The sequence below is a fragment of the Stenella coeruleoalba genome (assembly GCF_951394435.1).
Source record: "Stenella coeruleoalba genome assembly, chromosome: 4".
Taxonomy (NCBI): domain Eukaryota; kingdom Metazoa; phylum Chordata; class Mammalia; order Artiodactyla; family Delphinidae; genus Stenella; species Stenella coeruleoalba.
Window position 1 is genome coordinate 51,454,618 of NC_137149.1, and position 23,943 is coordinate 51,478,560.

Sequence of the window (23,943 nt, forward strand, 5' to 3'; positions counted from 1 at the left end):
CTCCTGCGAGTTGATATATAAATGAAACATTTATACATTTAAGCACCAGACATGGTGGTAGAATATTTTTTTTAAATAGCTATTCAGATTGTAATCCTTCCATTTTCAAAGGAGGAGCATTATAATCTGGAGAGCGTATAGTACATGATTTTAGTTACAAATAACATTTTTGAAACCTGAAGTGCTATTACAAAAAAAAAACCCCTATTTTAACATTAAGTTTGATTATGTATCAGGGAAAACACAATAAACAAGTGGCTTAAACAGACAAGAATTTATTGTCACCTAAAAGGAGTTGAGTTTGATAGTCCAGTTTCTCCTATTTGGACCTCAGGGTCCAAAAATGACTGCTGGAGCTTCCATCACTGTATCTGCATTCCACCAGCAGGGAGGAGTAGGGGGAAAAAATAAGGAGATAAACCTCCCAGTTGAGTTGGTTCCCTTAAGAAGGACTCCTACTTATTCTGGGCTTGGGACTGACAGATGGCAGGGTACAATAGCCCCCATCCCCCGCCAAAGCAGGAAACTCCACGGTGCCGTCATGCACCATAGCTCCCTGTGCATCAGGCTGAGGCTGGACTCTGCCTCACTTCTACCCCTGCCTTCTCCTGCTTCTCTCACTTCCTTACAGGTTTCTCCTTCAAAAAGTCACTTGCCCAAGAATCTCCATCCTGGGCTCTGCTTCTAGGAACCCCACAGTATGCTCTTTTTCAGCCAAAATCTGCCTCTCATAATTTCACCCAGGTTCTACCGTGCTGAGTAATCCAGAATAAATGGAATTCTCTTCCATAGAGTAGCACCTTTGTAGGTTGGAACATAGCTGTAAAAGAGGAATGTAATAATATGTACATATCATTTGGCTGTTGACAAAGAGCTCTTGTGTTCATTTTCTCGTGTACTCAAACACTCCCTCTCCTTGAAGGTAGACAGTACTATTTTTTTTTTAATTCATTTTTGGCTGCGTTGGGTCTTCATTGCTGCGCGCCAGCTTTCTCTAGTTGTGGCGAATGGGGGCTACTCTTCATTGTGGTGTGCAGGCTTCTTATTGCGGCGCACGGGCTTTAGGCACGCCGGCTTCAGTAGTTGTGGTGCACGGGCTTGGTTACTCTGCGGCATGTGGGATCTTCCTGGACCAGGGCTCAAACCTGTGTCCCCTGCACTGGCAGGCAGATTCTTAACCACTGCGCCACCAGGGAAGCCCAACAGTGCTATTTTTACAGACGAGGAACCTGAAGCTTAGATAGTGACTTCTCCAGGGTCACCTGGAAAGTAAACGGTGGGGCTCTGAGCAAGAAGGTCTCAAGACCAAGCCTCAGACAAGGTGTGTTAGTTTCCTAGGGCTGCTGTGACACAGTGCCACAAGCCAGGTGACTTCAAACAACAGAAATGTCTTCTCCTACAGCTCTGGAGGCTGGATGTCCAAAATCAAGGGGTCAGCAGGGCCATGTTCCCTCCAAAGTCTCTAGGGGAGGAGGAGCCTTTCTTGCCTCTTCCTAGATTCTAGTGGCCCCAGGCATTCCTTGGCTTGTGCCAGCATAACCCCAATCTCTGTCCACCTCTGTCCTCACGTGGCCTTCTTCTCTATGTCCTCTCCCCTTCTTATAAGGACATTCTCGTTGGATTTAGGGCTCACCCTAATCCAGTATGACCTCATCTTTATCATTAACTAATTACATCTGCAAAGAGCCTATTTCCAAATAAGGTCACATTCAAGGTTCTGACTGGACATGGCTCTTTGAGGGACACTATTCAGCCCACTACCCATAGGATTTTAACTTTCAGAAGATTTATTTATCTCCAGGTTTCATTTGTATGTGTAGACAAGGAACGGTCACTTTCACACACATAAATGCATGCTCTTTTTTGCACCTTGCTCCTGGCTTTCTCACTGGAGGGACATATGCAGGCAGGAAGAAACGTGGAGGGCCAGTCCCTTCAGCGCACTGATGGTATGCCTGCCGGGGTCCATGTCCTCTGGTCTGCATTGGCTTCTAAAAGGCTTCCTCTGTAAGGACTGCTGTCGGTCGTGTCCTGGGATGCACGCCAAGCCCGGTACATCAGAAATGACCAGTGAATCTCAGTAGCTTATTGAAAGGTGTCCTTACTTTCGGGGTGTTTGGTTCAGCAGGGTTGTTGCTGTTTTTCAAAGATGTGTGGAAGGCCACACAAAGCCCCTCTGTGTCCAAGTCCTTCCCCAACCAAGTTGTTACAGTTAAGGCTTTTCAGAGGTGGGGAGAGGTCTGCTCTCAGAATTTAAAGCAGAGATCAGAAGTCAAGGGGCATAATGAGTATCTTAGTCAGTGCAGGCTGCTATGACAAGATTCTGTAGACTGGGTGTATTAAATATCAGACATTTATTTCTCACATTGCTGGAGGCTGAGAATTCCAAGATCAAGGTGCCAGAAGATTCAGTTCCTGGTGAGGATACTGTTCCTTGCTTGTGGATGGCCCCCTTCTTACTGTGTCCTCCCTCACATGGCAGAGAGAGAGAGAGAGAGAGAGAGAGAGAGAGAGAGAGAGAGAGAGAGAGAGAGAGAGAGAGGGAGAGAGAGAGAGGGAGAGGGAGAGGGAGAGGGAGAGCATGCACATTCTGGTGTCTCTTCTTGTGAGGGCACTAATCCCATTTTGGGGGCCTACCTTCATGCCTTCATTTAAACCTAATTATCTTCCAAAGATCCCACCTGTAATACCATCACATTGTGGGGCAGGGCTTCAACATATGAACTTTGAGCAGGACACAATTCAGTCCATAGAAGTGACCCTTTCAGCAGGGGAGTCAGGATCCAGAACAAGAGAGCAGAGACTGACATGGTAAAGTCTTTTGTAGGATTCCTTTCTTGTCACCCCTGACAGGTTTCCCCTTAAAGAGAAGTAGGTCTGTGTGCTGATTTTTGGGCAGCAAGGCAAAAGGCAGCTGAGGAGACTGGGTTCCACCGCAAGGGCCAGAAGGGACAGATTGGATGGAGGGGAGCATAGCAGGCAGACTGACAGGGATCGTAGCAGGGAGAATGGAGAGCAGGGTTAGCTGGTCTTGACTGGAAAAGGGAATCCAGGCATATTAATGAACAGATATATCCATCCAATATTGTGCTGTGACCACAGAACATTAGTGGACATTCTTGGTTGTGATAGATAGAACCAACCTCATCTCAAACTGTCTTAAGTAGACAGAGGCGTTTGTGACTCATGTAACTGGAAACTTCAGGCATGGTTGGATCTAGGTGCTCACATGGTATCGTCATACATTCCTACCTCCTAGTTTTGCTTCCTCCTTATTGCCTTCTTGCTGAGGCAGGTGCTCCTTAAGTGGTGGGAAACAGTACCACCAGACACTTGGTTGTCCCAGTGAAGAGTGCTTTTGTGATAGACTGTGTCATTGGCTCCAATTTTTCACCCCTTTCTGACCTATGCCCTTTGCCATGTAACTCTGCAATGTTTGACCATATGACTTGCTTGAGCCAAAAGAATGAGGTAGAAGTGACAGTGGCAGCTCCGAGCCTAGGCCTTAAGAACCTTGTCTGTTTCTCCTAGTTCTGTTGTGCTTCTGCCATTCCCATGAAAGAAATGTGCCCAGGCTGGCCGGCTGGTTACAGCAGGAGGATGAGAGACACATGGAGCAGAGCTGAGTTACTCTTGCCAAGATGAACCTAGATCAGCCGGTCACTAGACACATGACTTAGCGCAGGTAAGATTAGAGAGCTGAACCCCTCAGATACATGAGAAATCACTGAGATGACAACATGGATCTTACGGCTTCTTTCTCAGACGTTCCAGCAGAAGTTGGGTTTCGGGGCGTGACCTCTGCCCCAGTGGCCGAAGCTCCTCCTAGGCGAGCGGGGGCGCTCTGAGTCACGGCGGGTCATGGCGGCGCTCTTTCTCAGCCTCTTTGGTTCGGACTGAGGCTTTCGGGACGGCGGCGGGAAGATGGCGGCCTCCAGGGAGCGGCTTGGAACCGTAGAGGCAGAGGGGAGCTCGGGTCGCCAGGGGAACTCGGGAGTCGCGGTGGTGGTTTCCTCCGATCCCGCCCCGCCCGCCCCGCTGTGCCCTCACGGTGGGTCCGCGTCTGGGCTGAGCCTGGCTGTCGGGAGCCAAGGGGCGTGGGTGAGCCTGAACGTGCCGTGGGCTTTTAGGGCTCTCGGATTCAGATCCCCTTCTCTCTCTCCCACCGAGTGTGATATCTAGAAAACGCTCCTTCCTCGGGAAGTTGTGGTTTTCCACTTGCTTAAGAAACCGTCATAGAAAGTCCCCACTGTTGTGGTTTTGGCTTTACGGCTGTTACATGTTTTTTGAAGGGATGAGGCAGAGGCTAGGCAAAAAGGATATGTGTTATTGAGTAATTCCCCTTGCCAAGTACTTGAAGATTTCATTTGTTGTTTTACTGTCTTTTCCATTAAAATTAAAAAACCGTTAGGGAGCACGATAGAATGAATTCTTGCTTAACTAGACCCAGTTTTTCTTGCGGAGAGAGAGTGCGTCCAACTCTAAAAGCTCAGATTTTCACTGAAAGGATAACTGAGCGGCGGTGGCAGAGTGCTCAGTTGTTTGCACTCCGTCTTTGTTGTTGTGTCAGGACCCAGGCCGTTCACCATGTGGACTGCAACTGTACTGACAATAGCATTTTCCTTCTGGAGAGACCAGTTTTCAAAATTTATTTCTTGAGTAGTCTTTGCCTGAATGTTGTGACTTTGGGGGAAAAAAAATTATTAAACAGAGTAGTGCATTTAATTGTGACAAATTGTGCGTAAAACTGAAACAAATTTTATTTAAAGGCGATGAAAACTAGGAACTTGAGGTAGATGACTGTTTGACTTATATTTTCCTATTCTGGAACTAGGACCCACTCTTCTGTTTGTAAAGGTGAACCAAGGGAAAGAAGAAACACGGAGGTTTTATGCCTGCTCAGCTTGTAGAGATAGAAAAGATTGTAATTTTTTTCAATGGGAAGATGAAAAGGTATATCAACTTTTTGGATATATATATATGTATTTTTTTTAATTGTTGATGTCTGTGACATTTCATTGAGAATGTATGAGATAAATCTCTTGAGATGAAGATACCATGTTTTTTGGTTTGAGAGACTGGAGTTTATATTTACTCTGAACTTACTCTGATTACTGATGTCTTAAACTACTGTCTCAAAGTCTGAGTTCCCTTTAAGGCTTTCTGGGGTGTTAGTATTGGTTTTGCCAATATAGAGTTCTCCCTAAAGAGTGCAGGTCATTACCATTCCAGGAAGTGCTTTAGAAAAACACTTTTTGGGAAGCATTTGCATTGACCATCCCTTATTCCGCTACTGGATGACTGATGAAGGCACTTAGAGATACAGTTATGAGCTTGGAATTCTCTTGGACTCAGCTCCAGTTAAAGTTTCTGAAAGTTTTTTTTCAGGCGGACTCTCAACCGCTGCGCCACCAGGGAAGCCCTGAAAGTTTTGACTAGAAATCTTTCAGCTTTGTTAGGTTTGTTGGAAAACAGTCTGTATGCCACTCTTGTAGACTCGTTAAAATCACTATGTGTGAATTAATCCCTCAGTGCTTTAATATGTTGGTTATTGTTTCAAACTGCTCTAGAATTTTCCCAGGTTAATGTGTTTTGTTTTCCCGTGGAATGAATGCTTGTTTAGAGCTTAGAGTTGCTCGAATTTCTGGCCTCTTGAATGGCAGAATGCGATACCAGTTTTTCTAGGATAGTAGCAAGTTTGATGGTTTATTAAGTTTATTTTGTACTCTGTTTCAGTTGTCAGGAGCCAGACTGGCTGCCCGAGAAGCTCTTAACCGAAAATGTCAGCCTCCTTTATCCCGTTCGCAGTGTGTGGAAAGGTACTGATGCTGTGTCATTTTCATTTATTATCCTATTGTTTTTTTCCCTCAGTGCCTTTAAGTTTACTTTCAGTAATTAATTTCTTTTTATCGTGGTAAAATATATATATAAGATAACATTTGCCAATTCAGTGACATTAATTACATTAACAGTGTTGTGCAGCTATCACCACTGTCTGTTTCCAAACTTTTTCATCACCCCAAACAAATTCTGTCACCAGTAAGCAATAACTCCCCATTCCACCTTTCTCCCATCCCTGGTAACCTCTAATCTACTTTTTGTCTCTATGATTTGACCATTCTGGTACCTCAGATAAGCGGAATCATCAATATTTGTCCTTTTGTGTCTGGCTTATTTCACTTAGCGTTGTGTTTTCAAGGCTCATCCATGTTGTAGCATGTATCAGAACTTCATACTTTTTATGGCTGAATGATATTCCTTTGTATCCATGTACCACATCTTTTTATTTTTATAAATTTATTTATTTATTCGTTTATTTTTTGGCTGCATTGGGTCTTCGTTGCTGCGTGCGGGCTTTCTCTAGTTGCGGTGCACAGGCTCTAGGCGTGGGGGCTCAGTAGTTGTGGCTTGCGGGCTCTAGAGCGCAGGCTCAGTAGTTGTGGCACATGGGCTTAGTTGCTCTGTGGCATGTGGTATCTTCCAGGACCAGGGCTCGAACCTCTGTCCCCTGCATTGGCAGGCAGTTTCTTAACTACTGTGCCACCAGGGAAGTCCCTGTACCACATCTTGTTTATCCATTCATCCATCAGTGGACACTCAGATGTTTCCACCTTTTGGCTATTGTGAATAATACTCAACACATGTTGGTGTATAGATATCTGTTTGAGCCCCTGTTTTCATTTCTTTTGCATATATACCTAGGAGTGGAATTACTGGATAATATGATAATACTATGCTTCGTTTTTTGAGGAACTGCCAACCTATTTTCTTCAGTGGCTGCACCATTTAACATCCCCATCAGCAATGTATGAGGGTTCCAATTTTTCTATGTCCTTGCCAACACATATTATCTTCTGTTTTTTTGATTATAGCCATCCTAGCAGTTGTGAAGTGGTATGTCATTGTAGTTTTGATTTTCATTTCCCTCATTATTAATGATGTTGACCATCTTTTCATATGCTTTTTGGCCATTTGTATATCTTCTTGGAAAAATGTCTATTCAAGTCCTTTGTCCATTTTTAATAAGGTCATTTGTCTTTTTGTAGTTGAGCTGCAGGAGTTCTTTATATGTTCTAGATATTACACTCTTATCAGATGATTTGAAAATATTTTCTCTTATTCTGTAGATTGTCTTTTCACTTCTCAATGATGTCCTTTGATACACAAGAGTTTTTAACTTTGATGAAGTCCAGCTTTCAATTTTTTTGTTGTTGTTGCTTGTGCTTTTGGTATCATAGCTGAGAATCCATTGCCAAATCCAATCTCATGAAGATTTACTGTAATCTTCCTTTTTGAAATACTAAACCAAGCAAACAAAAAAAACTTTTAAAAGCTGTCAACATCTGTTTTTAAATATCTTCATTTTTTTAAATTATTTATTTATTTTATTTTTTTTGCGGTACACGGGCCTCTCACTGTTGTGGCCTCTTGCGTTGCAGAGCACAGGCTCCGGACGCGCAGGCTTAGCGGCCATGGCTCACGGGCCTAGCTGCTCCGCGGCATGTGGGATCTTCCCGGACCGGGGCCCGAACTCGTGTCCCCTGCATCGGCAGGCAGACTCTCAACCACTGTGCCACCAGGGAAGCCTAGATATGGACCATTTTTAAAGTCTTTATTGAATTTGTTACAGTATTGCTTCTGTTTTATGTTTTGGTTTTTTGTCTGTGAGGCATGTGGGATCTTAGCTCCCTGACCAGGGATTGAACCTGCACCCCTGCATTGGAAGGCGAAGTCTTAACCACTGGATTGCCAGGGAAGTCCCTAAAAATCTGCATTTTTAAAATGTTTTATTGGGTGAACTGGAATTGAGTCATAGATTTAATTTTTTGGCAAACTTGTGAAAAGAATTCATCCCTCTCCTTTGTTATAGGCGTTGTGTTTTGTGTGCTGGGAGAGACTTCTTAAGAAGCCTCTGTCTGGGTTGCTGATGACAAATAGGTTTTCACTCTCATGATAACTCCTGCTGGTTACCTGGGCTGCTGTGTTTAGAAGGATTCTGAGGTCATATCTAGGCTAAGTGTAAAGGAATATTGGGATCTGTTAAAAATGTCTTTTTGAGCTTCTTAGTAGCTCTTAAAGTCCTTTGATAGGGGAGGCTTTTCTTGAGATAACTTGATTGCCCCTTAACTGCAGTACTTAATCAGTGATTAAGTCTACTTAATTTATGGGAATTAAATCAACAACAAAAAATGTTGAAAAAGGAATTAATGTAAACTGAGCACCACTGAGCTAGGCACTATGCGAGGTGTTTTCCGTGATATATTGTTTGAATCCTGCCAAGGTGGTTTACTTAGATGAGAAAATTGAGTACTTGGAGAAGTTAAGTAACTTCATCAACTTCATACTATTAGAATGAATGAGCAGTGACTCAAACGTATGTCTCCCAGATTCTAAAACAGTATTTTTAAGCATATAAGCAGATAGTAGTTAATATATTATGTGTAGTGATTTAATTTAAGGAGATATAAGGATATAAAACAAAGAGTTATATAGAGATATATTATTATGAGATTATTATAATGAGATAGAATATCGAAGATGCAGAAAGTAGAAAAATATCACTATTGGTTTCTCCCTTTGAACCCATCACCTTGGTCATTTTGTAGTCTTCCTTCTGGCCTTTTTTCCTATGCAAAGGTTTGTTGTACAAGATTGTGGTCATAATGTGGACATAGTTTTGTACTCTGCCGTATCACTTTTAGCTGATAAGCATGTACTTCATATTATTACATAAGGATATTGGTGATGCAGTTACACTCTATAAGAAAATTTAGATGATCTTCTTTCCTTGCGTAATAAGATTTTAGTCTGGAGCTAAACCACTGTGCAAGACTTTGTACTACCAGAGTGTGGTTTTTGATACTGAAGAATTTTTGAAATTCACATTTCATGTTAGTTAGAATTTAAAGACACTGGCTAGACTATGGAATATTAAAGAATTTTCAAAAGGTTATTTCTTGGGGGCCATAATTTCATCTGTTATTTAGTGCTGATTCTTGAGAGCATGTCTTAATAAAGTCATTTTCAACATCCTAAATCATCTGTGACCCAAAACCTCAGATTTTGTTGTCCAAGCCTCCATCCATTCCATCCATCCAGTCATTTATTCATTCTTTGTTGAGGGTTCAGAAAGAACTTAAAATGCTAGTAATGGAGTTGAGATATATTTAAACATAATACAGTGCAAAAGAAGAATGTTTTGTGTTGACAGTATTCATAGAAAAGATTGAGTACTCTGGAAGGTCAGAAGCTTTACAGCTAACTCATGCCTTAGCTGATCAATTCAGTTTAAGGATATAGTATTCGAACAGGTTTTGGAGGATAGGTAAAAGTTTTTGCTTTTGAAATGTAATATCACTGATTTCACTGGATCACTTTATAATTGATGCTCTTATGCTTTCTTACATGCTTTCAACAAGAGTGAAAAGTTTGAAATCAGTCATTTCTCAAAATTAAAAATTTTGCCTTTTTAAAACCAAAGGCTTACTAAATTACCTCTTCTGTGTTATTAATTACTCTCTTAGTGTGTCTTCAGCTTGAGACTGGCAGATTATTCTTGTGTGTAAATGGATGTAAGGATGACGTACTGTTACTTGAGATTATAATTATTTTCTAATTTAACTTTATACAACTCATTTATGTTATCTTATTAAATAACAACTATATTTGAAAGTGTTAAAATGCATTAAAACATTATACCTATTCTATAAAGCAAACTTTTTATCTGTTACTGTGACATAGCAATAGCTTTTCATTGACTGATTTAGTTTTGAAATTATTAGAAAGGAATAATGGTAGCTATTGAGATAAATTGACCTTTCTTACTTGATTTTTATTATGGAACTGGCAGTGCTGCACAGACTTCTAGGTTCTACAGAATAGGATTTGATATTCATTTTTCTAATTTCAACCATGCTTTATATTTCATATGTGTTCAGTTGACAGATTTACATTTTGTGTCTGAGACTTGACTTTCCTTATAGGTTTTAGCTGCCTGTCATGCCCTGAAATGTGCTATTCTATTATGTAGTATGTTGACATCTTTATCGTGACTGCTGAAGTCTTAGGGAGGATATATTTTAATGCTAAAATCAGCATTAATTTATGTGCATCCCGATAGTTTTGTTTAGTTGATATTTCATTCGGTTATGTTTTTTTCAGAGCTCATTTAAACTCAGATTTTCAAGGTCTGCTATTAGGGAAATGCCATAAACATAATTTGTCTACTCCCGGAAAGTCAAATGGAACATCAAATGGAGATCAATAAAAATGACATTTCAAAATGCTAGCCTGCAATTTGTGAGTCATGCTGAGCCATGCAGCAGAATGAATTTCTTCTCCCCCCGGGTATGTGTAGTAAGTACAAATGAGGAAGGAGCACTGAGTAATCCTTAGTTCCTGAGAGTCTCAAGTTCTTCCTACCAAACTTAAGAAAAACCCCTTGTGTCTGAATGTTACGTTTAAAGCCATACAGTTGAATGATAATGACATAATTTTGAATAGAAATATGTGCAAGATCTCAGTTGATCTTTTGTCAAGAGAAGGTTAATAAACTAGCAATGGAAGCTTTCTGAAGGACAGTTTTGACCAGGCACAAAATACATCAATGGAGGTTCATTTAACATTGTTCTTTTTATCCTTCATTTAAAAATAATTAAACTTAGTGCCTTAAGATAGTCCCATGTAGTGAGTGAATTGCCACACTAGCCCCTCGCTTTGAACTTTCATCTCTTCCTGGTGATTTTGCAGCTTCTGCTGCCTTCAGTTAGCTTCACTTGGTGTGTGATAGGCAGTCCTTTTGACCATATTTGAGTAGCAGAAGCTGGCACAGCGTTATCTATTTGGGGAGCTTCCTTTCTCCTTTTTCCTATAAAGCCCTTGATTGTTTTCATCATTCATTCAATGACAACTATTTACTTCTCTAATATCAAAAGTGTGCTTCTGCTCCATTTCTCTGTTTTGGTCCCTGAGTGCATGTACAATAACTTTCTGTTTTGGGACTGAGTCATAGGATAATAGCAGTGACACTCCACCTACAGTCTGGCTGATGGCAGTTATAAATCATGTCTCAATATCCTAGATGCTAAAATGTGAAAATGTTTGCATCTTAGAAGTGATTGGATTTTGCTTTGTGATCCAATCTGACAGGCTTTCTTTTTTTTTTAAATTAATTTATTTATTTGTTTTATTTTTGGCTGCGTTGGGTCTTTGTTGCTGCGCGTGGGCTTTTCTCTAATTGCGGTGAGCAGGGGCTACTGCTGCTACCTCGTTGAGGTAAGTGGGCTTCTCATTGCGGTGGCTTCTCTCATTGTGGAGCGCGGGCTCTAGGTGTGTGGGCTTCAGTAGTTGTGGCACGCGGGCTCAGTAGTTGTGGCTCGCGGGCTCTAGAGTGCAGGCTCAGTAGTTGTGGCTCATGGGCTTAGTTGCTCCGCGGCATGTGGGGTCTTCCCGGACCAGGGCTCAAATCTGTGTCCCCTGCATTGGCAGGTGGATTCCTAACCACTGTGCCACCAGGAAAGCCCCCAGGCTTTCTTTTAATGGGTGGGTTTAGCCCGTTTTTATAGCGGATATGACAGATATGCTTGGTCTTAGTTTTATTATTTTTATACTTCCTGTTTTTATTGCTTCTTTTTATGCTCTTTCACTCTGTGGTCTGTGTTTGGTTTTCTTTTCTTTTCTTTTCTTTTCTTTTTTTGCGGTACACGGGCCTTTCACTGTTGGGGCCTCTCCCATTGCGGGCCACAGGTTCCAGATGCGCAGGCTCAGCGGCCATGGCTCACGGGCCCAGCCGCTCCGCGGCATGTGGGATCTTCCCGGACCGGGGCACGAACCCGTGTCCCCTGCATCGGCAGGCGGACTCTCAACCACTGCGCCACCAGGGAAGCCCTGTTTTTCTTTAATTTTTTAATTTTTAATTTTTATTTATTTTTGGCTGCGCTGGGTCTTCGTTGCTGTGCGCGGGCTTTCTCTAGTTGCGGCGAGTGGGAGCTACTCTGTTGCGGTGCGCGGGCTTCTCGTTGCAGTGGTTTCTCTTGTTGCGGAGCACGGGCTCTAGGCGCACAGGCTTCAGTAATTGTGGCACGCGGGGTCAGTCGTTGTGGCTTGCGGGCTTCAGAGCACAGGTTCAGTAGTTGTGGTGCACAGGCTTAGCTGCTCTGCGGCATGTGGGATCTTCCCGGCCAGGGCTCGAACCTGTGTCCCCTGCATTGGCAGGCGGATTCTTAACCACTGTGCCACCAGGGAAGCCCTGTTTTTCTTGTTTTAATGTGTGTTTCTTCTGTATTTTTGTTCTAATGGTTGCCTTTGTAACTTTTTAAACCATATTTCTTTTTTTTTTTTAGATTGCCTTCCTCCATCTAAAAATGAGAAATGATTACTTAATATGTTTCTTCTTCCTCTCTCTTTCCTTCTCTATAATTACTATCTGTTTTTTTAATTAATAATTATTTTTAAAATTTATTTATTTATTTTTATTTTTGGCTGCCTTGGGTCTTTGTTGCTACGCGCAGGCTTTTCTCTAGTTGCAGCGAGCGGGGGCTACTCTTCCTTGCGGTTCGCAGGCGTCTCATTGGGTGGCTTCTCTTGTTGCAGAGCACAGGCTCTAGACTCGTGGGCTTCAGTAGTTGTGGCACTCGGGCTCAATTACTATCTGATTTTAGTTGGTTATTTCCTTTTAGGGTTAACCTTTATGCCTTTGAATATTGCTTATAGCTCTTTTACTTGGTTTTTCAGTTTTATATCTTTTGGCCGATGGCTCTAAAATATAAGAAAATCAATACACTTTTTGATTTCCCTTTCCCTTTCTCTTCCCATACCAGTTTTATTTGGTTTTATATTATTTACATTTTGTACTCTAACTGTAATACCCATATTTTTTCTGTTTTTAGTCTGTGGTCAAATAGATTTAGTGCTGACTGATAGCCCCTTTGCTGTAGTTTCTTCACTCATCTCCTATTTGGCTGAAATTCATCCTCTAGCAGTTTTAATTTTTTTAGAAAGGCTTTTATTAATCAAAAAAATTTAAATCAAAATATCTGTGTGGCTATTGTATGATTCCATTTATATAAAAATATATAAATCATAATAACTTCTTTCCTACACAGCTTTTTATTTTCCTCCTAGTTAATAACAATTTTGAATTTATTTGTTGTTATAGTGACTATTTGCTTAATTATTTATGTGCTTCAGAAATGATTCAACTGCAAACTCTCTGCCTGTTGTCTGAATCCTTTCAGAACATTCAAGTGTAGCATAATCTATTGGTTTCATCTTCTTGGAGAAATTTGTCCTAGAGCTTTCAGAAATGTTCCCATCTGTAATGGTTGCCCTTTCTCCTTGGCATCCAGCTGTCCAGCAGGTTCTTCATGAAGGATCCAGGTAATATAACTATATAACCTGAGTTCTTCCAAGTCCAGAAATATTTAATTCCTTTATTCTTTTTTTTTTGAAAATTAGAAATTTGATCTCTTTATTTTTTCTTTTACATATATATTTTTTAATTGAAGTATTGTTTAATTTACAATGTTGTGTTAGTTTCTGGTGTATAGCAAAGTGATTCGGTTTTCTCTTTCTCTCTCTCTCTCTTTTTCTCTTTTTCTCTCTCTCTCTATATATATGTGTGTGTGTATATATATATATATATATATATATATATGTTCAGTTATATATTCTTTTTCAGATTCTTCTCCATTATAGTTTATTATAAGATGTTGAATATAGTTTCCTGTGCTATACAGTAGGACTTTGTTGTTTCTGTTTTATATACAGTAGTGTGTATCTGCTAATCCCAAACTCCTAATTTATCTCTCCCCACCCACCTTTCCCTTGTGGTAACCATAAGTTTATTTTTTATGTCTGTGTAACTCCTTTATTCTTGAATGGCATGGTACTTAAGTATAAAATTGTTTGGGTGTATGTTTTACTTGGGGACTTTGCAGGATTGCTTCATGTCCTCCAGAGCAGTACTTCTTAAATGATCTGTGTTAAAGGGTCAGTCTTTTGCTTGTTTGCTTGTTTTATGTTTTTGTTTTTATTTCTAGTCCACTGGGATCAGATACTTCTGTAAATATAATAGAAATAAATAACTAGAAAATAAAATGGAAAAAAAGAGAAGACATACAAAATACAAGCCCACATTTTTTGTTATTAGATTGAACAGACCTAAAAGTACTCTGTCTAATTGGTATAAAAGTTTCTAAACATGTACTCTGGATGTCTGTCTTTGTCTCATCAGGAACTGGAAACATTTGGCGGCCAGCTCCAGTGCATGGCCCTCTTTGCGGAGCACTGTTCTAGAGTTAAGTAGGTACTGTAGATGTCTGGGGCCGGTTTGATTTTGACCACCCAGCAGTTGACTTGATCTTTTTCCTGAATGCTTAAAAGGAAGTAAATATTTTGAGATCTTGCATTTCTGAAAATACCTTTATGCGGATACTTGATTTATAACCTATACAGATGATAGAATTCTAGGTTGGGAATATCTTTCCTTCAGGGTTTGGAAGGCAGTGCTCCATTTTCTTCTGTCTTCATTATAGCTGTTGAGAGGTTGAAGTTCAACAAGTTCATTCTTGATCTCTTATGTGTGACCTGTGACTTGTTTAATCCCTCTGTCAGTTTTTTAGAATCTTTTTATTCCTAGGGATGTCACATGTCATGATGATCTATCTGATGTTAAGTCTGTTTTATTTTATTTTGCTTGGTGTTAGGTAAATCCTTTCAAACTGGAAACTCATGTTCTTGAGTTCTGAGAAATTTCCCAGATTATGTCCCTATTGCCAAAGAATGAAAAACCAAGTCTCACATGATTTTAGGACAGAGTACAACCCAGTTCTTGCTTAGTGATCTTCTGGAATTGTCTTTGTTTTCTTTGAGTTTAACTCTTCCCTTTCCTTTAAAGCACTTCTTAATATCTTTTATTTAGGAAAATTTCAAGCATACGCAAGAGCAGAGAGAACAGTATACTAAGAACCTCCTGCACCCACACCCAGCTTCCTCAGTCATCAGTACGAGGCTAATTTTGTTTCCCCTGTACCCTCTACCCCGACCTACAATCTGGATATTATATAGTTCTACCTGGAAACACTTCTCTATGTATCTTAAGAGATAAGGCCTTTAAAAAAAAAATGATCACGATACTATTAAAATACCTAAAACATAAACAATTTTTTAATATTACGTAGCATGCAGTTAGCGTTCAGCATTTCTCTGGTTACCTCATAAATGCCAGTTTATAATTGGTCTGTTCAAATCAGGATCCATAGAGACTTTACACATGGCAATTGGTTGATATCTTTAATCTTTTATTCATTGAAGAAACAGAGTCATTTGTCTGATAGAAATTTCCATATTCTGAATTTGGTTGATTGCATCCTATAGTGTCAGCTAACATTTATTCTATCCCCTGTATTTCTTGGAAAGTAGCGGCGTCCCCAGAATCGAGTTCAGTTTTAGGAGCAACCTCTTCTGTAAGTTGTGTGGTCTGTTTCCTTTTATATCACATCAAAAGGCAGATAATGTCTGGCTGTTCACTTAGTGTGTTATAAGACTGGTTGTGTGTTCAGATCATATAGGTATAGGCCAGCCTATACCATCCATTATAAAGTTCTATGTCACTGTTTCTTCTAATGATTTCAGCAGTAATTGACGATCATTGCCTAGAGTTATAAGGGTTTACAAATTCCTGTCATCGCTCATGCATTTATTAGCTGCGATTCTTTAAAGAAGAACTTTGTTTCATCAGCTGTTGACTTAACTGTGTTTACAGTTCATCTGGGAAGTCAAGATAAATGTTTAATTCTTCCCCTCTTATTGTTTGTTTTCAGCCTGTTTTCAGAATAATGATTCGGTACCCCAGCAACTTACAGAGTTGACTTATCAGGGTCATTGTTCTTTTATTTTTAACATCACTATGAAAACATGTATTTTAAAATTTTAGTTATTTTTTAGTTAATTGAAATTATTCTTTTTGGTATAGCACTTTTTGAATTTGATTTAATTTTTACAATATGATGGAAGTTATAGGTAGGGTGCCCATATAATTTTAATCCAAACCAGAATACTTTCTGAGAGTAAAAGGGGGCACTAACTAGATGGAACTCCAGGACAGCAGATGTAAACTGGGACTGTTCTGGGCAAACAGGGGTGTATGGGCACCGTGGAGGAATGTGGGTTGTTAGGGGGAAATTAACATTTTTTCCCCAAGTTTTTCAGCTTTACTGAAGTACAATAATTTGTGTACAATAAGTTGCATGTATCTAAAATTACAGTTTGATAAGTTTTGACATGAAACCATCTACTCATGAAACCGTCACCACAATTAAGAATATGAACATATCCAGTACCCCCCAAAGTTTCCTCCTCTACCATTGTCCTATATTCCTCCATCCCCAAAGGCCGCAGATAACCACTGATCTGCTTTGTGTCACTATAGATTAGTTTGCATTTTCTAGAATTTTATATAAAGGAATTATACAGTATATAGTAGTTTTTGAGGGGATGTGTGTCTATCTTCTTTTACTTAGCATAAATATTTTTGATGTTCATCCATGTTTAAGTGTTTGTATCATTAGTTTATTCGTTTTTATTCCTGAATAATACTGTGTTGTATGGATATATTTTCACCTGTTTGTAGACATTCAGGTTGCCTCCAGTTATTGCCTATTACAAATAAAGCTGCTACAAACATTTGTGTGTAAGGGTTTGTATGGACTCATGTTTTTATTTCTCTTAGGTAAATACCTAGGAGTAGAATGGCTGGATCATATGATAAATGTGTTTAACCTTACCAAACTGTTTTCCGAAGTAGCGGCATCATTTTACATCCCCACTAGCAATTTATGAGGTTCCAGTTTCTCCCCATTCTACACAACACTTATTATTATTTTTTAAATTATAGTCATCATATTAAGTGTGATGTAGTATCACATTGTGGTTTTGATTTGCATTTCCTTTGATTGCTAATGATGTTGAGCATCTTTCCATGTGCTTATTGGCTATTTGTATATCTTCTTTGGAGAAATGTCTGTTCACTTCCTTTGCCATTTTTTAGTTGGTCTAATTCTTTTTATTGTTGAGTTGTAAGTATTCTTATGTATTGTGGATGCAGTTCCTTTACCAGATACACGATTTGCAAACATTTTCTCGTTCTTGGGTTGTCTTTCCACTTTCTTGGTGGTATCCCTTGCAAAACAAAAGTTTTTAATTTTGATTAAGTCCAATTTATTTTTTTTGTTGCTTACGATAAGGGTGTCTTTTGAAGAAAAGTTTAAAATTTTGATTTCCAATTTATTGGGTTTTTTTAAATACTTTGTGCTTTTTAAGTCCTATTTAAGAAATCTTTGCCAAATCCAATCATTATTATTTTCTCCTATGTTTTCTTCTAGAAGTTTTATAGTTTTAGCTCTTAGATTTAGGTCTATGATCCATTTTGGCTTAGTTTTTCTTTTCCTTTTTTTCTTTTTTGGCTGTGCTGCATGGCATGTGGAATCTGAGTTTCCTGACCAGGGATTGAACCCATGCCCCCTGCATTGGAAGCATGGAGTCTTAACCACTGGACCGGGAGGGAAGTCCTTGCTTAGTTTTTAAATATGATATGAAATAGGGTCAGGCTTTTGAACTTTTTAAAACCAGTTTTTCAGTATCTGCAAAAAGTCCTGCTGAGATTTTAATTGAAATTGTGTTGAATTTATAGATAAAATTGGAAAGAATTGACATCTTAATAATACTGAGTTCTATAATCCATAGCCATGGTATATCTCTCCAGTTACTAAGTCATCTTTAATTTTTCTCTATGACATTTTGTAATTTTCAGTGTACTGGGGTTATATGTCTCTTGTCAGATTTATTCCTAAATATTTTATATTTTTAATGCTATTTTAAATTGTTATATTTCAGATTTCAGTTTCTGATTATTGCTAGTCTAACAATAGAGTTGATTTTGTATATTATCTTTTATACTTGATAAGCTTACTTATTTAACAGCTTTTTTGAAGATTTTCTTAGGACTTTCTATATACATGGTCATGTCTGTGAGTAAAGAAGTTTTAATGTTTCCTTTCTAATCTGTGCCTTTTATTTCTTGTCTTATCAAAGTGGCTAGAATCCCTGGTCAGTGCTGAGTAGAAATGGTAAGCGTAGACATCCTTGCTTTGTTCCAGTCTCAGGAAGAATGCATTCAGTCTTTCATCAGTGGTGTTAGCTGTAAGTTTTTCTTAGATGCCCTTTATTAGGTTATGGAAGTCCCCTTCTATTCCTAGTTTTCTGAGATTCTTTATCACAAATGGATGTTTGATTTTTGTCAAGGGCTTTTTTCTGCATCTAAAGAGATCATTTTTTCTTTTTTTTGATTTTTAACATGGTGCATTGCACTGATTGAATTCAAACATTAAAGCAACCTTGCATATCTGGGGTCAACTACACTTGGTCATGATGTATTACTTACTGTCTTTATATATGTGTTTTTTGATTGACTAAAGGTTTGTTAATAATTTTGAGTTTGTGTTCATGAAGTATATTGGTGTCTAGTTTTCTTATAATTTTTTTCTGGTATTGGTATTGGAGTAATGTTGGCCTAATGAAATGAAGTGGGAATTATACCCTCCTTTCTGGTTTTTGGAAGAATTTGTACAGAATTGGTATTGTTCCACTGTTTTCTAATTTCCAGTGAGAAATCTGGTATCATTCTTATCTTTGTTCTTCCGTGTTTTTTTCCCCTCTGGTTTCTTTTAAGATTTTTCTCTTTATCAACTGATCTTCAAATAATTTTATTATGATGTATCTTATAGTTTTCTTCATTTCTTGTACATGGGATTCACTGAGCTTCTTTGATCTTTGAATGTAATTTTAGAAAATTTTAACCATTATTTTTTCAAAAATTTTTCTTCCCCCTCCCCCTTTCAGGGGTCCATTTTCATGTATCTAGGCCCTTTGGTGTTTCATTTTGGATAGTTTCTAAGGCTGTGCCTTCGAGTACACCAATGTTTTTTTCTGTAGTGTCTGAACTGCTGTTAGTCACATCATTTCAGACAATTAAAAAATCTTTATAGGTTTGATTTGGGTCCTTTTATATTTTCCATGGCTTTCCTTAGGCTCATGCTTTCCTCTACCTTCTTGAACATATGGAATATAGTTATAATAAAATGGCTTGAATGTTTTTGCCTACTGATTATATTATCTCTGTCATTTCTGAGTTGGTTTGAATTGATTGGTTTTTTGGGTTTTTTTTCCCTCTAATCATGGGTCATGTTTTCTTGTTTCTTTGCATACCTGGTTATATTTGATTCAGTGCTAGCAGTGTGATTTTTACCTTTTTGTATACTGGATATTTTTTATTCCTTTACCTATTTTTGAGCTTTGTTCTAAGATACAGTTAAGTTACTTGGCTAATGTTTGATACTCTTGAGCAGGATTTGGCCAACGACAGTCTGCAGGCCAAATCTGGCCATGCCTGTTCATTTCTGTTCGGGCTTGTGGTTGCTTTTGTGCTGCAGCGATAGAATAGTCGTGACAGAGAGAATGGATCGTCTGCCAAGCTCAAAATATTTACTGTCTGATCCTTTATAGTCTCTTGCTTTTGAAGGTTTATCTTTAAGCCTTTTGGAGGACCAGAGCAGCCTTGGGGTAGGGCTGATTTCTTCCCACTCCTGAGGCTGTATGTCCTGAGCGCCCTACCTCATCCTTGTGGATTCAGAGGTTTCTCACTCTGGGCCCTGGGTGATTGTTCTACCTGCTCATTTCCAGCAGTCCTCTCTCTCTTGGTAGGTAGTCTTTTCACGCACCTGCTAGTCAGTGCTCAGCATAGACTGGAGGGGAATCTCAGCAAGCCTTGGAGCACTAGCTCAGTGTCTGCTGTCTGCCTTCCGTGTACTCCATGCGTACCATCCAGTGCCCTGCCTTGTGGATCCAGCTGCCTTGGCCTCCACGATTTCTCAACTCTACCTCATCAACTTGTTGTGCTGTGTTTGGGGCCTCCATCCTGTGCAGCCAGCTCTCCACAGGCAGGAAGCTGAGCAGCTGTACTGCTCACTCACCTCTTCCCTTCTCTCGGCGTTCACTGTTTGGGCTGCCAGTTGTCCGATATCTTTTTTTTTCCTACTTTTTTCTTTTGTCCAGTATCTTAAAACTGTGGTTTCATATATTTTATCAATTTTTTGAGGGCCAGGATGGTAAATCTGGTCTCTCTTGCTTTTTCGTGGCTGAATGTGGAAGTCTTCAACAATGAACAGTTACTAATGAACGGTAATAGGAGTAAATTCAGTGTGTCTGTTGCCAAGGAGGGTGCTGGTTCCTTCCACTTGCATCTCATGTCTTAGGGGCCCTTTTCTCTACTGACACTCTTACTTTGAATTACTATTAAAGTTTCTTCTAATATCATGCTCCTTTTTCTTTGCAGTCATAGATAAAGCTGTCAAAAGAACAGTTATCATAGAAATAGAAACAAATTACCAGCATGATGAGCTTATTTCTTGCTATCGCCATTCAGAATACCTATTTCTCACTGCCTTGGGTGCTTTGAAGTGAAACTGTGCTTATATACAGAAAGTTTTAATATCCACCTTGATTCTGTGTTAAGTTCACAGTTTTTACAGTGCAGTTCAGAGTTTAGTTCAACTGAAATCATATGACTGTTCTCAAACTCTAAGAATCCTTTAGTGCACTATTTGACATGCTTAGATCTAGACATTTCTGACCCTCTATGAGCCAGGATAATCTTACTTATTTTTCTTTTGTTTTCTTATTCTGCTTTCTTTTTTAAAATTTTTTAAAATTTATTTATTTATTTTTGGCTGCTTTGGGTCTTCATTGTTGTGAGCGGGCTTTCTCTAGTTGTGGTGAGCGGGGGCTACTCTTTGTTGTGGCGCACGGGCTTCTCATGGCAGTGGCTTCTCTTGTTGCGAAGCAGGGGCTCTAGGCACATGGGCTTCAGTAGTCGTGGCACGCGGGCTCAGTAGTTGTGGCTCGCGAGCTCTAGAGCACAGGCTCAGTAGTTGTGGTGCATGGACTTGGTTGCTCCACAGCATGTGGGATCTTCCTGGACCAGGGCTCGAAGCCATGTCCCCTGCATTGGCAGGCGGATTCTTAACCACTGCGCCACCAGGGAAGTCCATCTTACTGTGAATTCTTAGCTGGATTGCATATACAAAATCAGCAGTTTTAAAAACATACTGTGATTGTCTTCTCTCTTTAATCATCAGTAATAAAATGGAAAGAGAGGGGCAAAAAACCCAAAGTAGTGGCTTTGAAATCAGATATAAAGATGACTTGAAAGGGATCAAATAGGCTATCTGGTATCGTATTTCTTAAGGCTTTGATTATTGTTTTGCTGCTTTGGAGTGAGCTTCTCAGAACTGCCTCCATCAGTACTGCTAAGAATAGAGGAACTTTGTGGGAACATTTTTTCTTTTAGGAGGTAATTTTTCTTGCTATGTATGCCATAAGAAATTGAAGAATGATCTTAATTTCTCGTTTGAAAATGACTGTCTTACTGAGCCAGACTGTTTAACACCTCCAAGTTAGAACACATGGATTTGTCAATAAATTTAAAGGTGATAGTAGTCTCCATTACTACTAAGTTGTTTGAATAATATCTTATATTCACATTTTAAATGGATATTGATCTTCAGCCAGTGACTAAATTGGAGCATCTCAATTTTTAAGAAATCGCTGATTCTTTTCCACTTTGTAGGTATGCAGCCAGACATAAATCCTAGCCAACATTCCACAGATTGTTTCGTACCTTTGCTTCTTCATGCAGTACTCTTTAGGAAGTAATAATACTTTTTGCATGTTAAACCTGGCGAAAATCAATTGTCTTTAAAGCAACAAACTTAAAATGTATTCCTTTGTGTTTTGTTGTGTCTTGAAGGTACTTGAAGTTTATTGAGTTGCCCTTGTCTCAGAGGAAGTTTTGTCAAAGATGTCAGCAGTTGCTGTTGCCAGATGATGAGGAAAAGCATCGCAAGCATCAGATAGTGGGTGATATTTCTATCACCCAGTTAAAAAGGCCCAGTCAACTCCTTTATCCATTGGAAAACAAGAAGACAAATGCCCAGTATTTGTTTGCTGATAGGAGCTGTCTGTTTTTGGTAGACCTACTCTCTACCCTTGGGTTCAGAAGAGTACTGTGTGTCGGGACACCAAGGTATGTTATATGGTATTTTAAACATTTTCCTATCACCACTATTTAAACTGTAAGAAAATTTATTAAGTAGTTATTTATTGGGTTGGCCAAAAAGTTCATTTAGGTTTTTCCATAAGATATGGAAAACCCAAATGAACTTTTTGTCCAACCCAATACTATGTGCAGGTTACGACATGGTCCCTCTCTGAGGAGTTTGTAATCTTTATTCCATTTGAGAGAAATCTTTGTAGATTTCTGGTATATGATAGGAGATTCTTTCTGATTTGATTCTTAAGTTATTTATTATTTTAGAGTTTTCTGTTTCAGATGAGATCCATCCACTGTTTTAAAAATATTTGTGAAATTTAAACCTTGCTTATACTTGCCAAATTTTCCTCAGTGTTTCACTGAAATATTAGAAATATCAGGAGAACATTGATGGGTTTTTTGTTTGCTTGTCATCTATGGCATTTCTAATTTCTTATTAAATTTGCTTTCACTCATTGCTTTAGGTTGCATGAGCTGATCAGGTTGAAAGCATCAGGTGACAAGAAGTCTAACATTAAAAGCCTTTTATTGGATATTGATTTTCGGTAGGTTTACAAAGTATAATATTTATTCTCCTTCATTGTGTTCTGTTTCTTTTTAATGTTTTCATCTTATTAATCCTATTACAGTCCTTTACTTAACATTTAGAAGTAGTGATTGGTTATAAGGTATCATTTTAGTCAGATAGACTCAACATGTAATCTTCCATATTTCAGACAGGGAGGTGGTAGATTTCTCCTTTTGCTAGTGTGCTTCCTGAATTTTCTCTGTGAATATGTCTAGTTGTCTTTGGCTTATAATTTAGAGATACATTTCAATTGAGTGAAATTTCTTCTAATATACTTATTTTTCAAGGGTAATTCCAAATTTCCTCCAGAATTTTGTTTCATCATGATGTTTTAAGTGTGATAAGACATGTATTTTAATATTTTTACTGGATGATATGCATACTGTCTTTCACTGGACATGACCTGAAGTGAAGGGAGCGCTAACTAGGAAATAGAAAAGTCCCGAGGCAGAGGATAAACAAACAGATAAGCTTGTGGGAGAGGGTCAGAATTAAATGGCTCCTGATGTGTTGGAACAAACAGGTGAGACAGTGGACCACATCTTGAGTCCCCCCTCTGGTGGTAATTGAGAAGATACAGACGTTTGACTTACAACACAGGATGGCAAATGTGTCCATCCTCAGACTCTCTGATTCTGTAAACTTGAAGTACTCTTCCTAGTTTCTGTAATTGTTTGATTTCCAGGAGTTCATGGTGAGTCTGTAAGACACCGTGTTCTTAGTATATTTTACTTGTTCTTGAGTGTATTGAAGGAATCGGGCTTTGAGTTTCTTTTTATTTAATCTGATAGAGTCTATTTGGCCAATATTCCAGCATTTCCTGGATTCTCTCTAGTATTATTACTCAGGTTCTCTATGAAATTACATATGCTTTTTCTCCCTAAAAACAGGCAGACAGATTTTTAAAGTGTAGAAAGTCACAATAAAATGTACAGCTTTCGTTATTTATTTTTCTTTAGACTTCCAAGTCAACTTTAGGTTATCTAATATAAGCACATATGTTTCTCAGAAATAACCCACACTTTCTGTAACCCTCATCCCTTATTAACAGGACTAGCACACACTTTACAAATACCTGCTTGATGGGAGTAATCCTCGGGAAAATGGAATTCCATAAGTGATAATATGGACTTCTTCTTAAACTCAAATTCTTTTTTTAAATTGAGTTATAATTCACTAAAATTTACCATTTCAAAGTGTGTATTTCAGC

At 39.0% G+C, this 23,943-nt stretch overlaps 1 protein-coding gene across 1 annotated transcript in view; it reads left to right on the top strand.

The window, feature by feature from the left end:
* The first annotated feature begins 3,914 nt into the window (after positions 1–3,914).
* ZCCHC4 (zinc finger CCHC-type containing 4) overlaps positions 3,915–23,943 on the top strand; it is a 47,538-nt gene continuing 27,509 nt past the window's right edge. The window contains 5 exon segments of the mRNA XM_079920450.1: positions 3,915–4,051; positions 4,835–4,953; positions 5,737–5,819; positions 21,863–22,138; positions 22,630–22,710. Coding sequence (XP_079776576.1) covers positions 3,925–4,051; positions 4,835–4,953; positions 5,737–5,819; positions 21,863–22,138; positions 22,630–22,710 — 686 coding nt within the window. The 5' untranslated portion in view covers positions 3,915–3,924.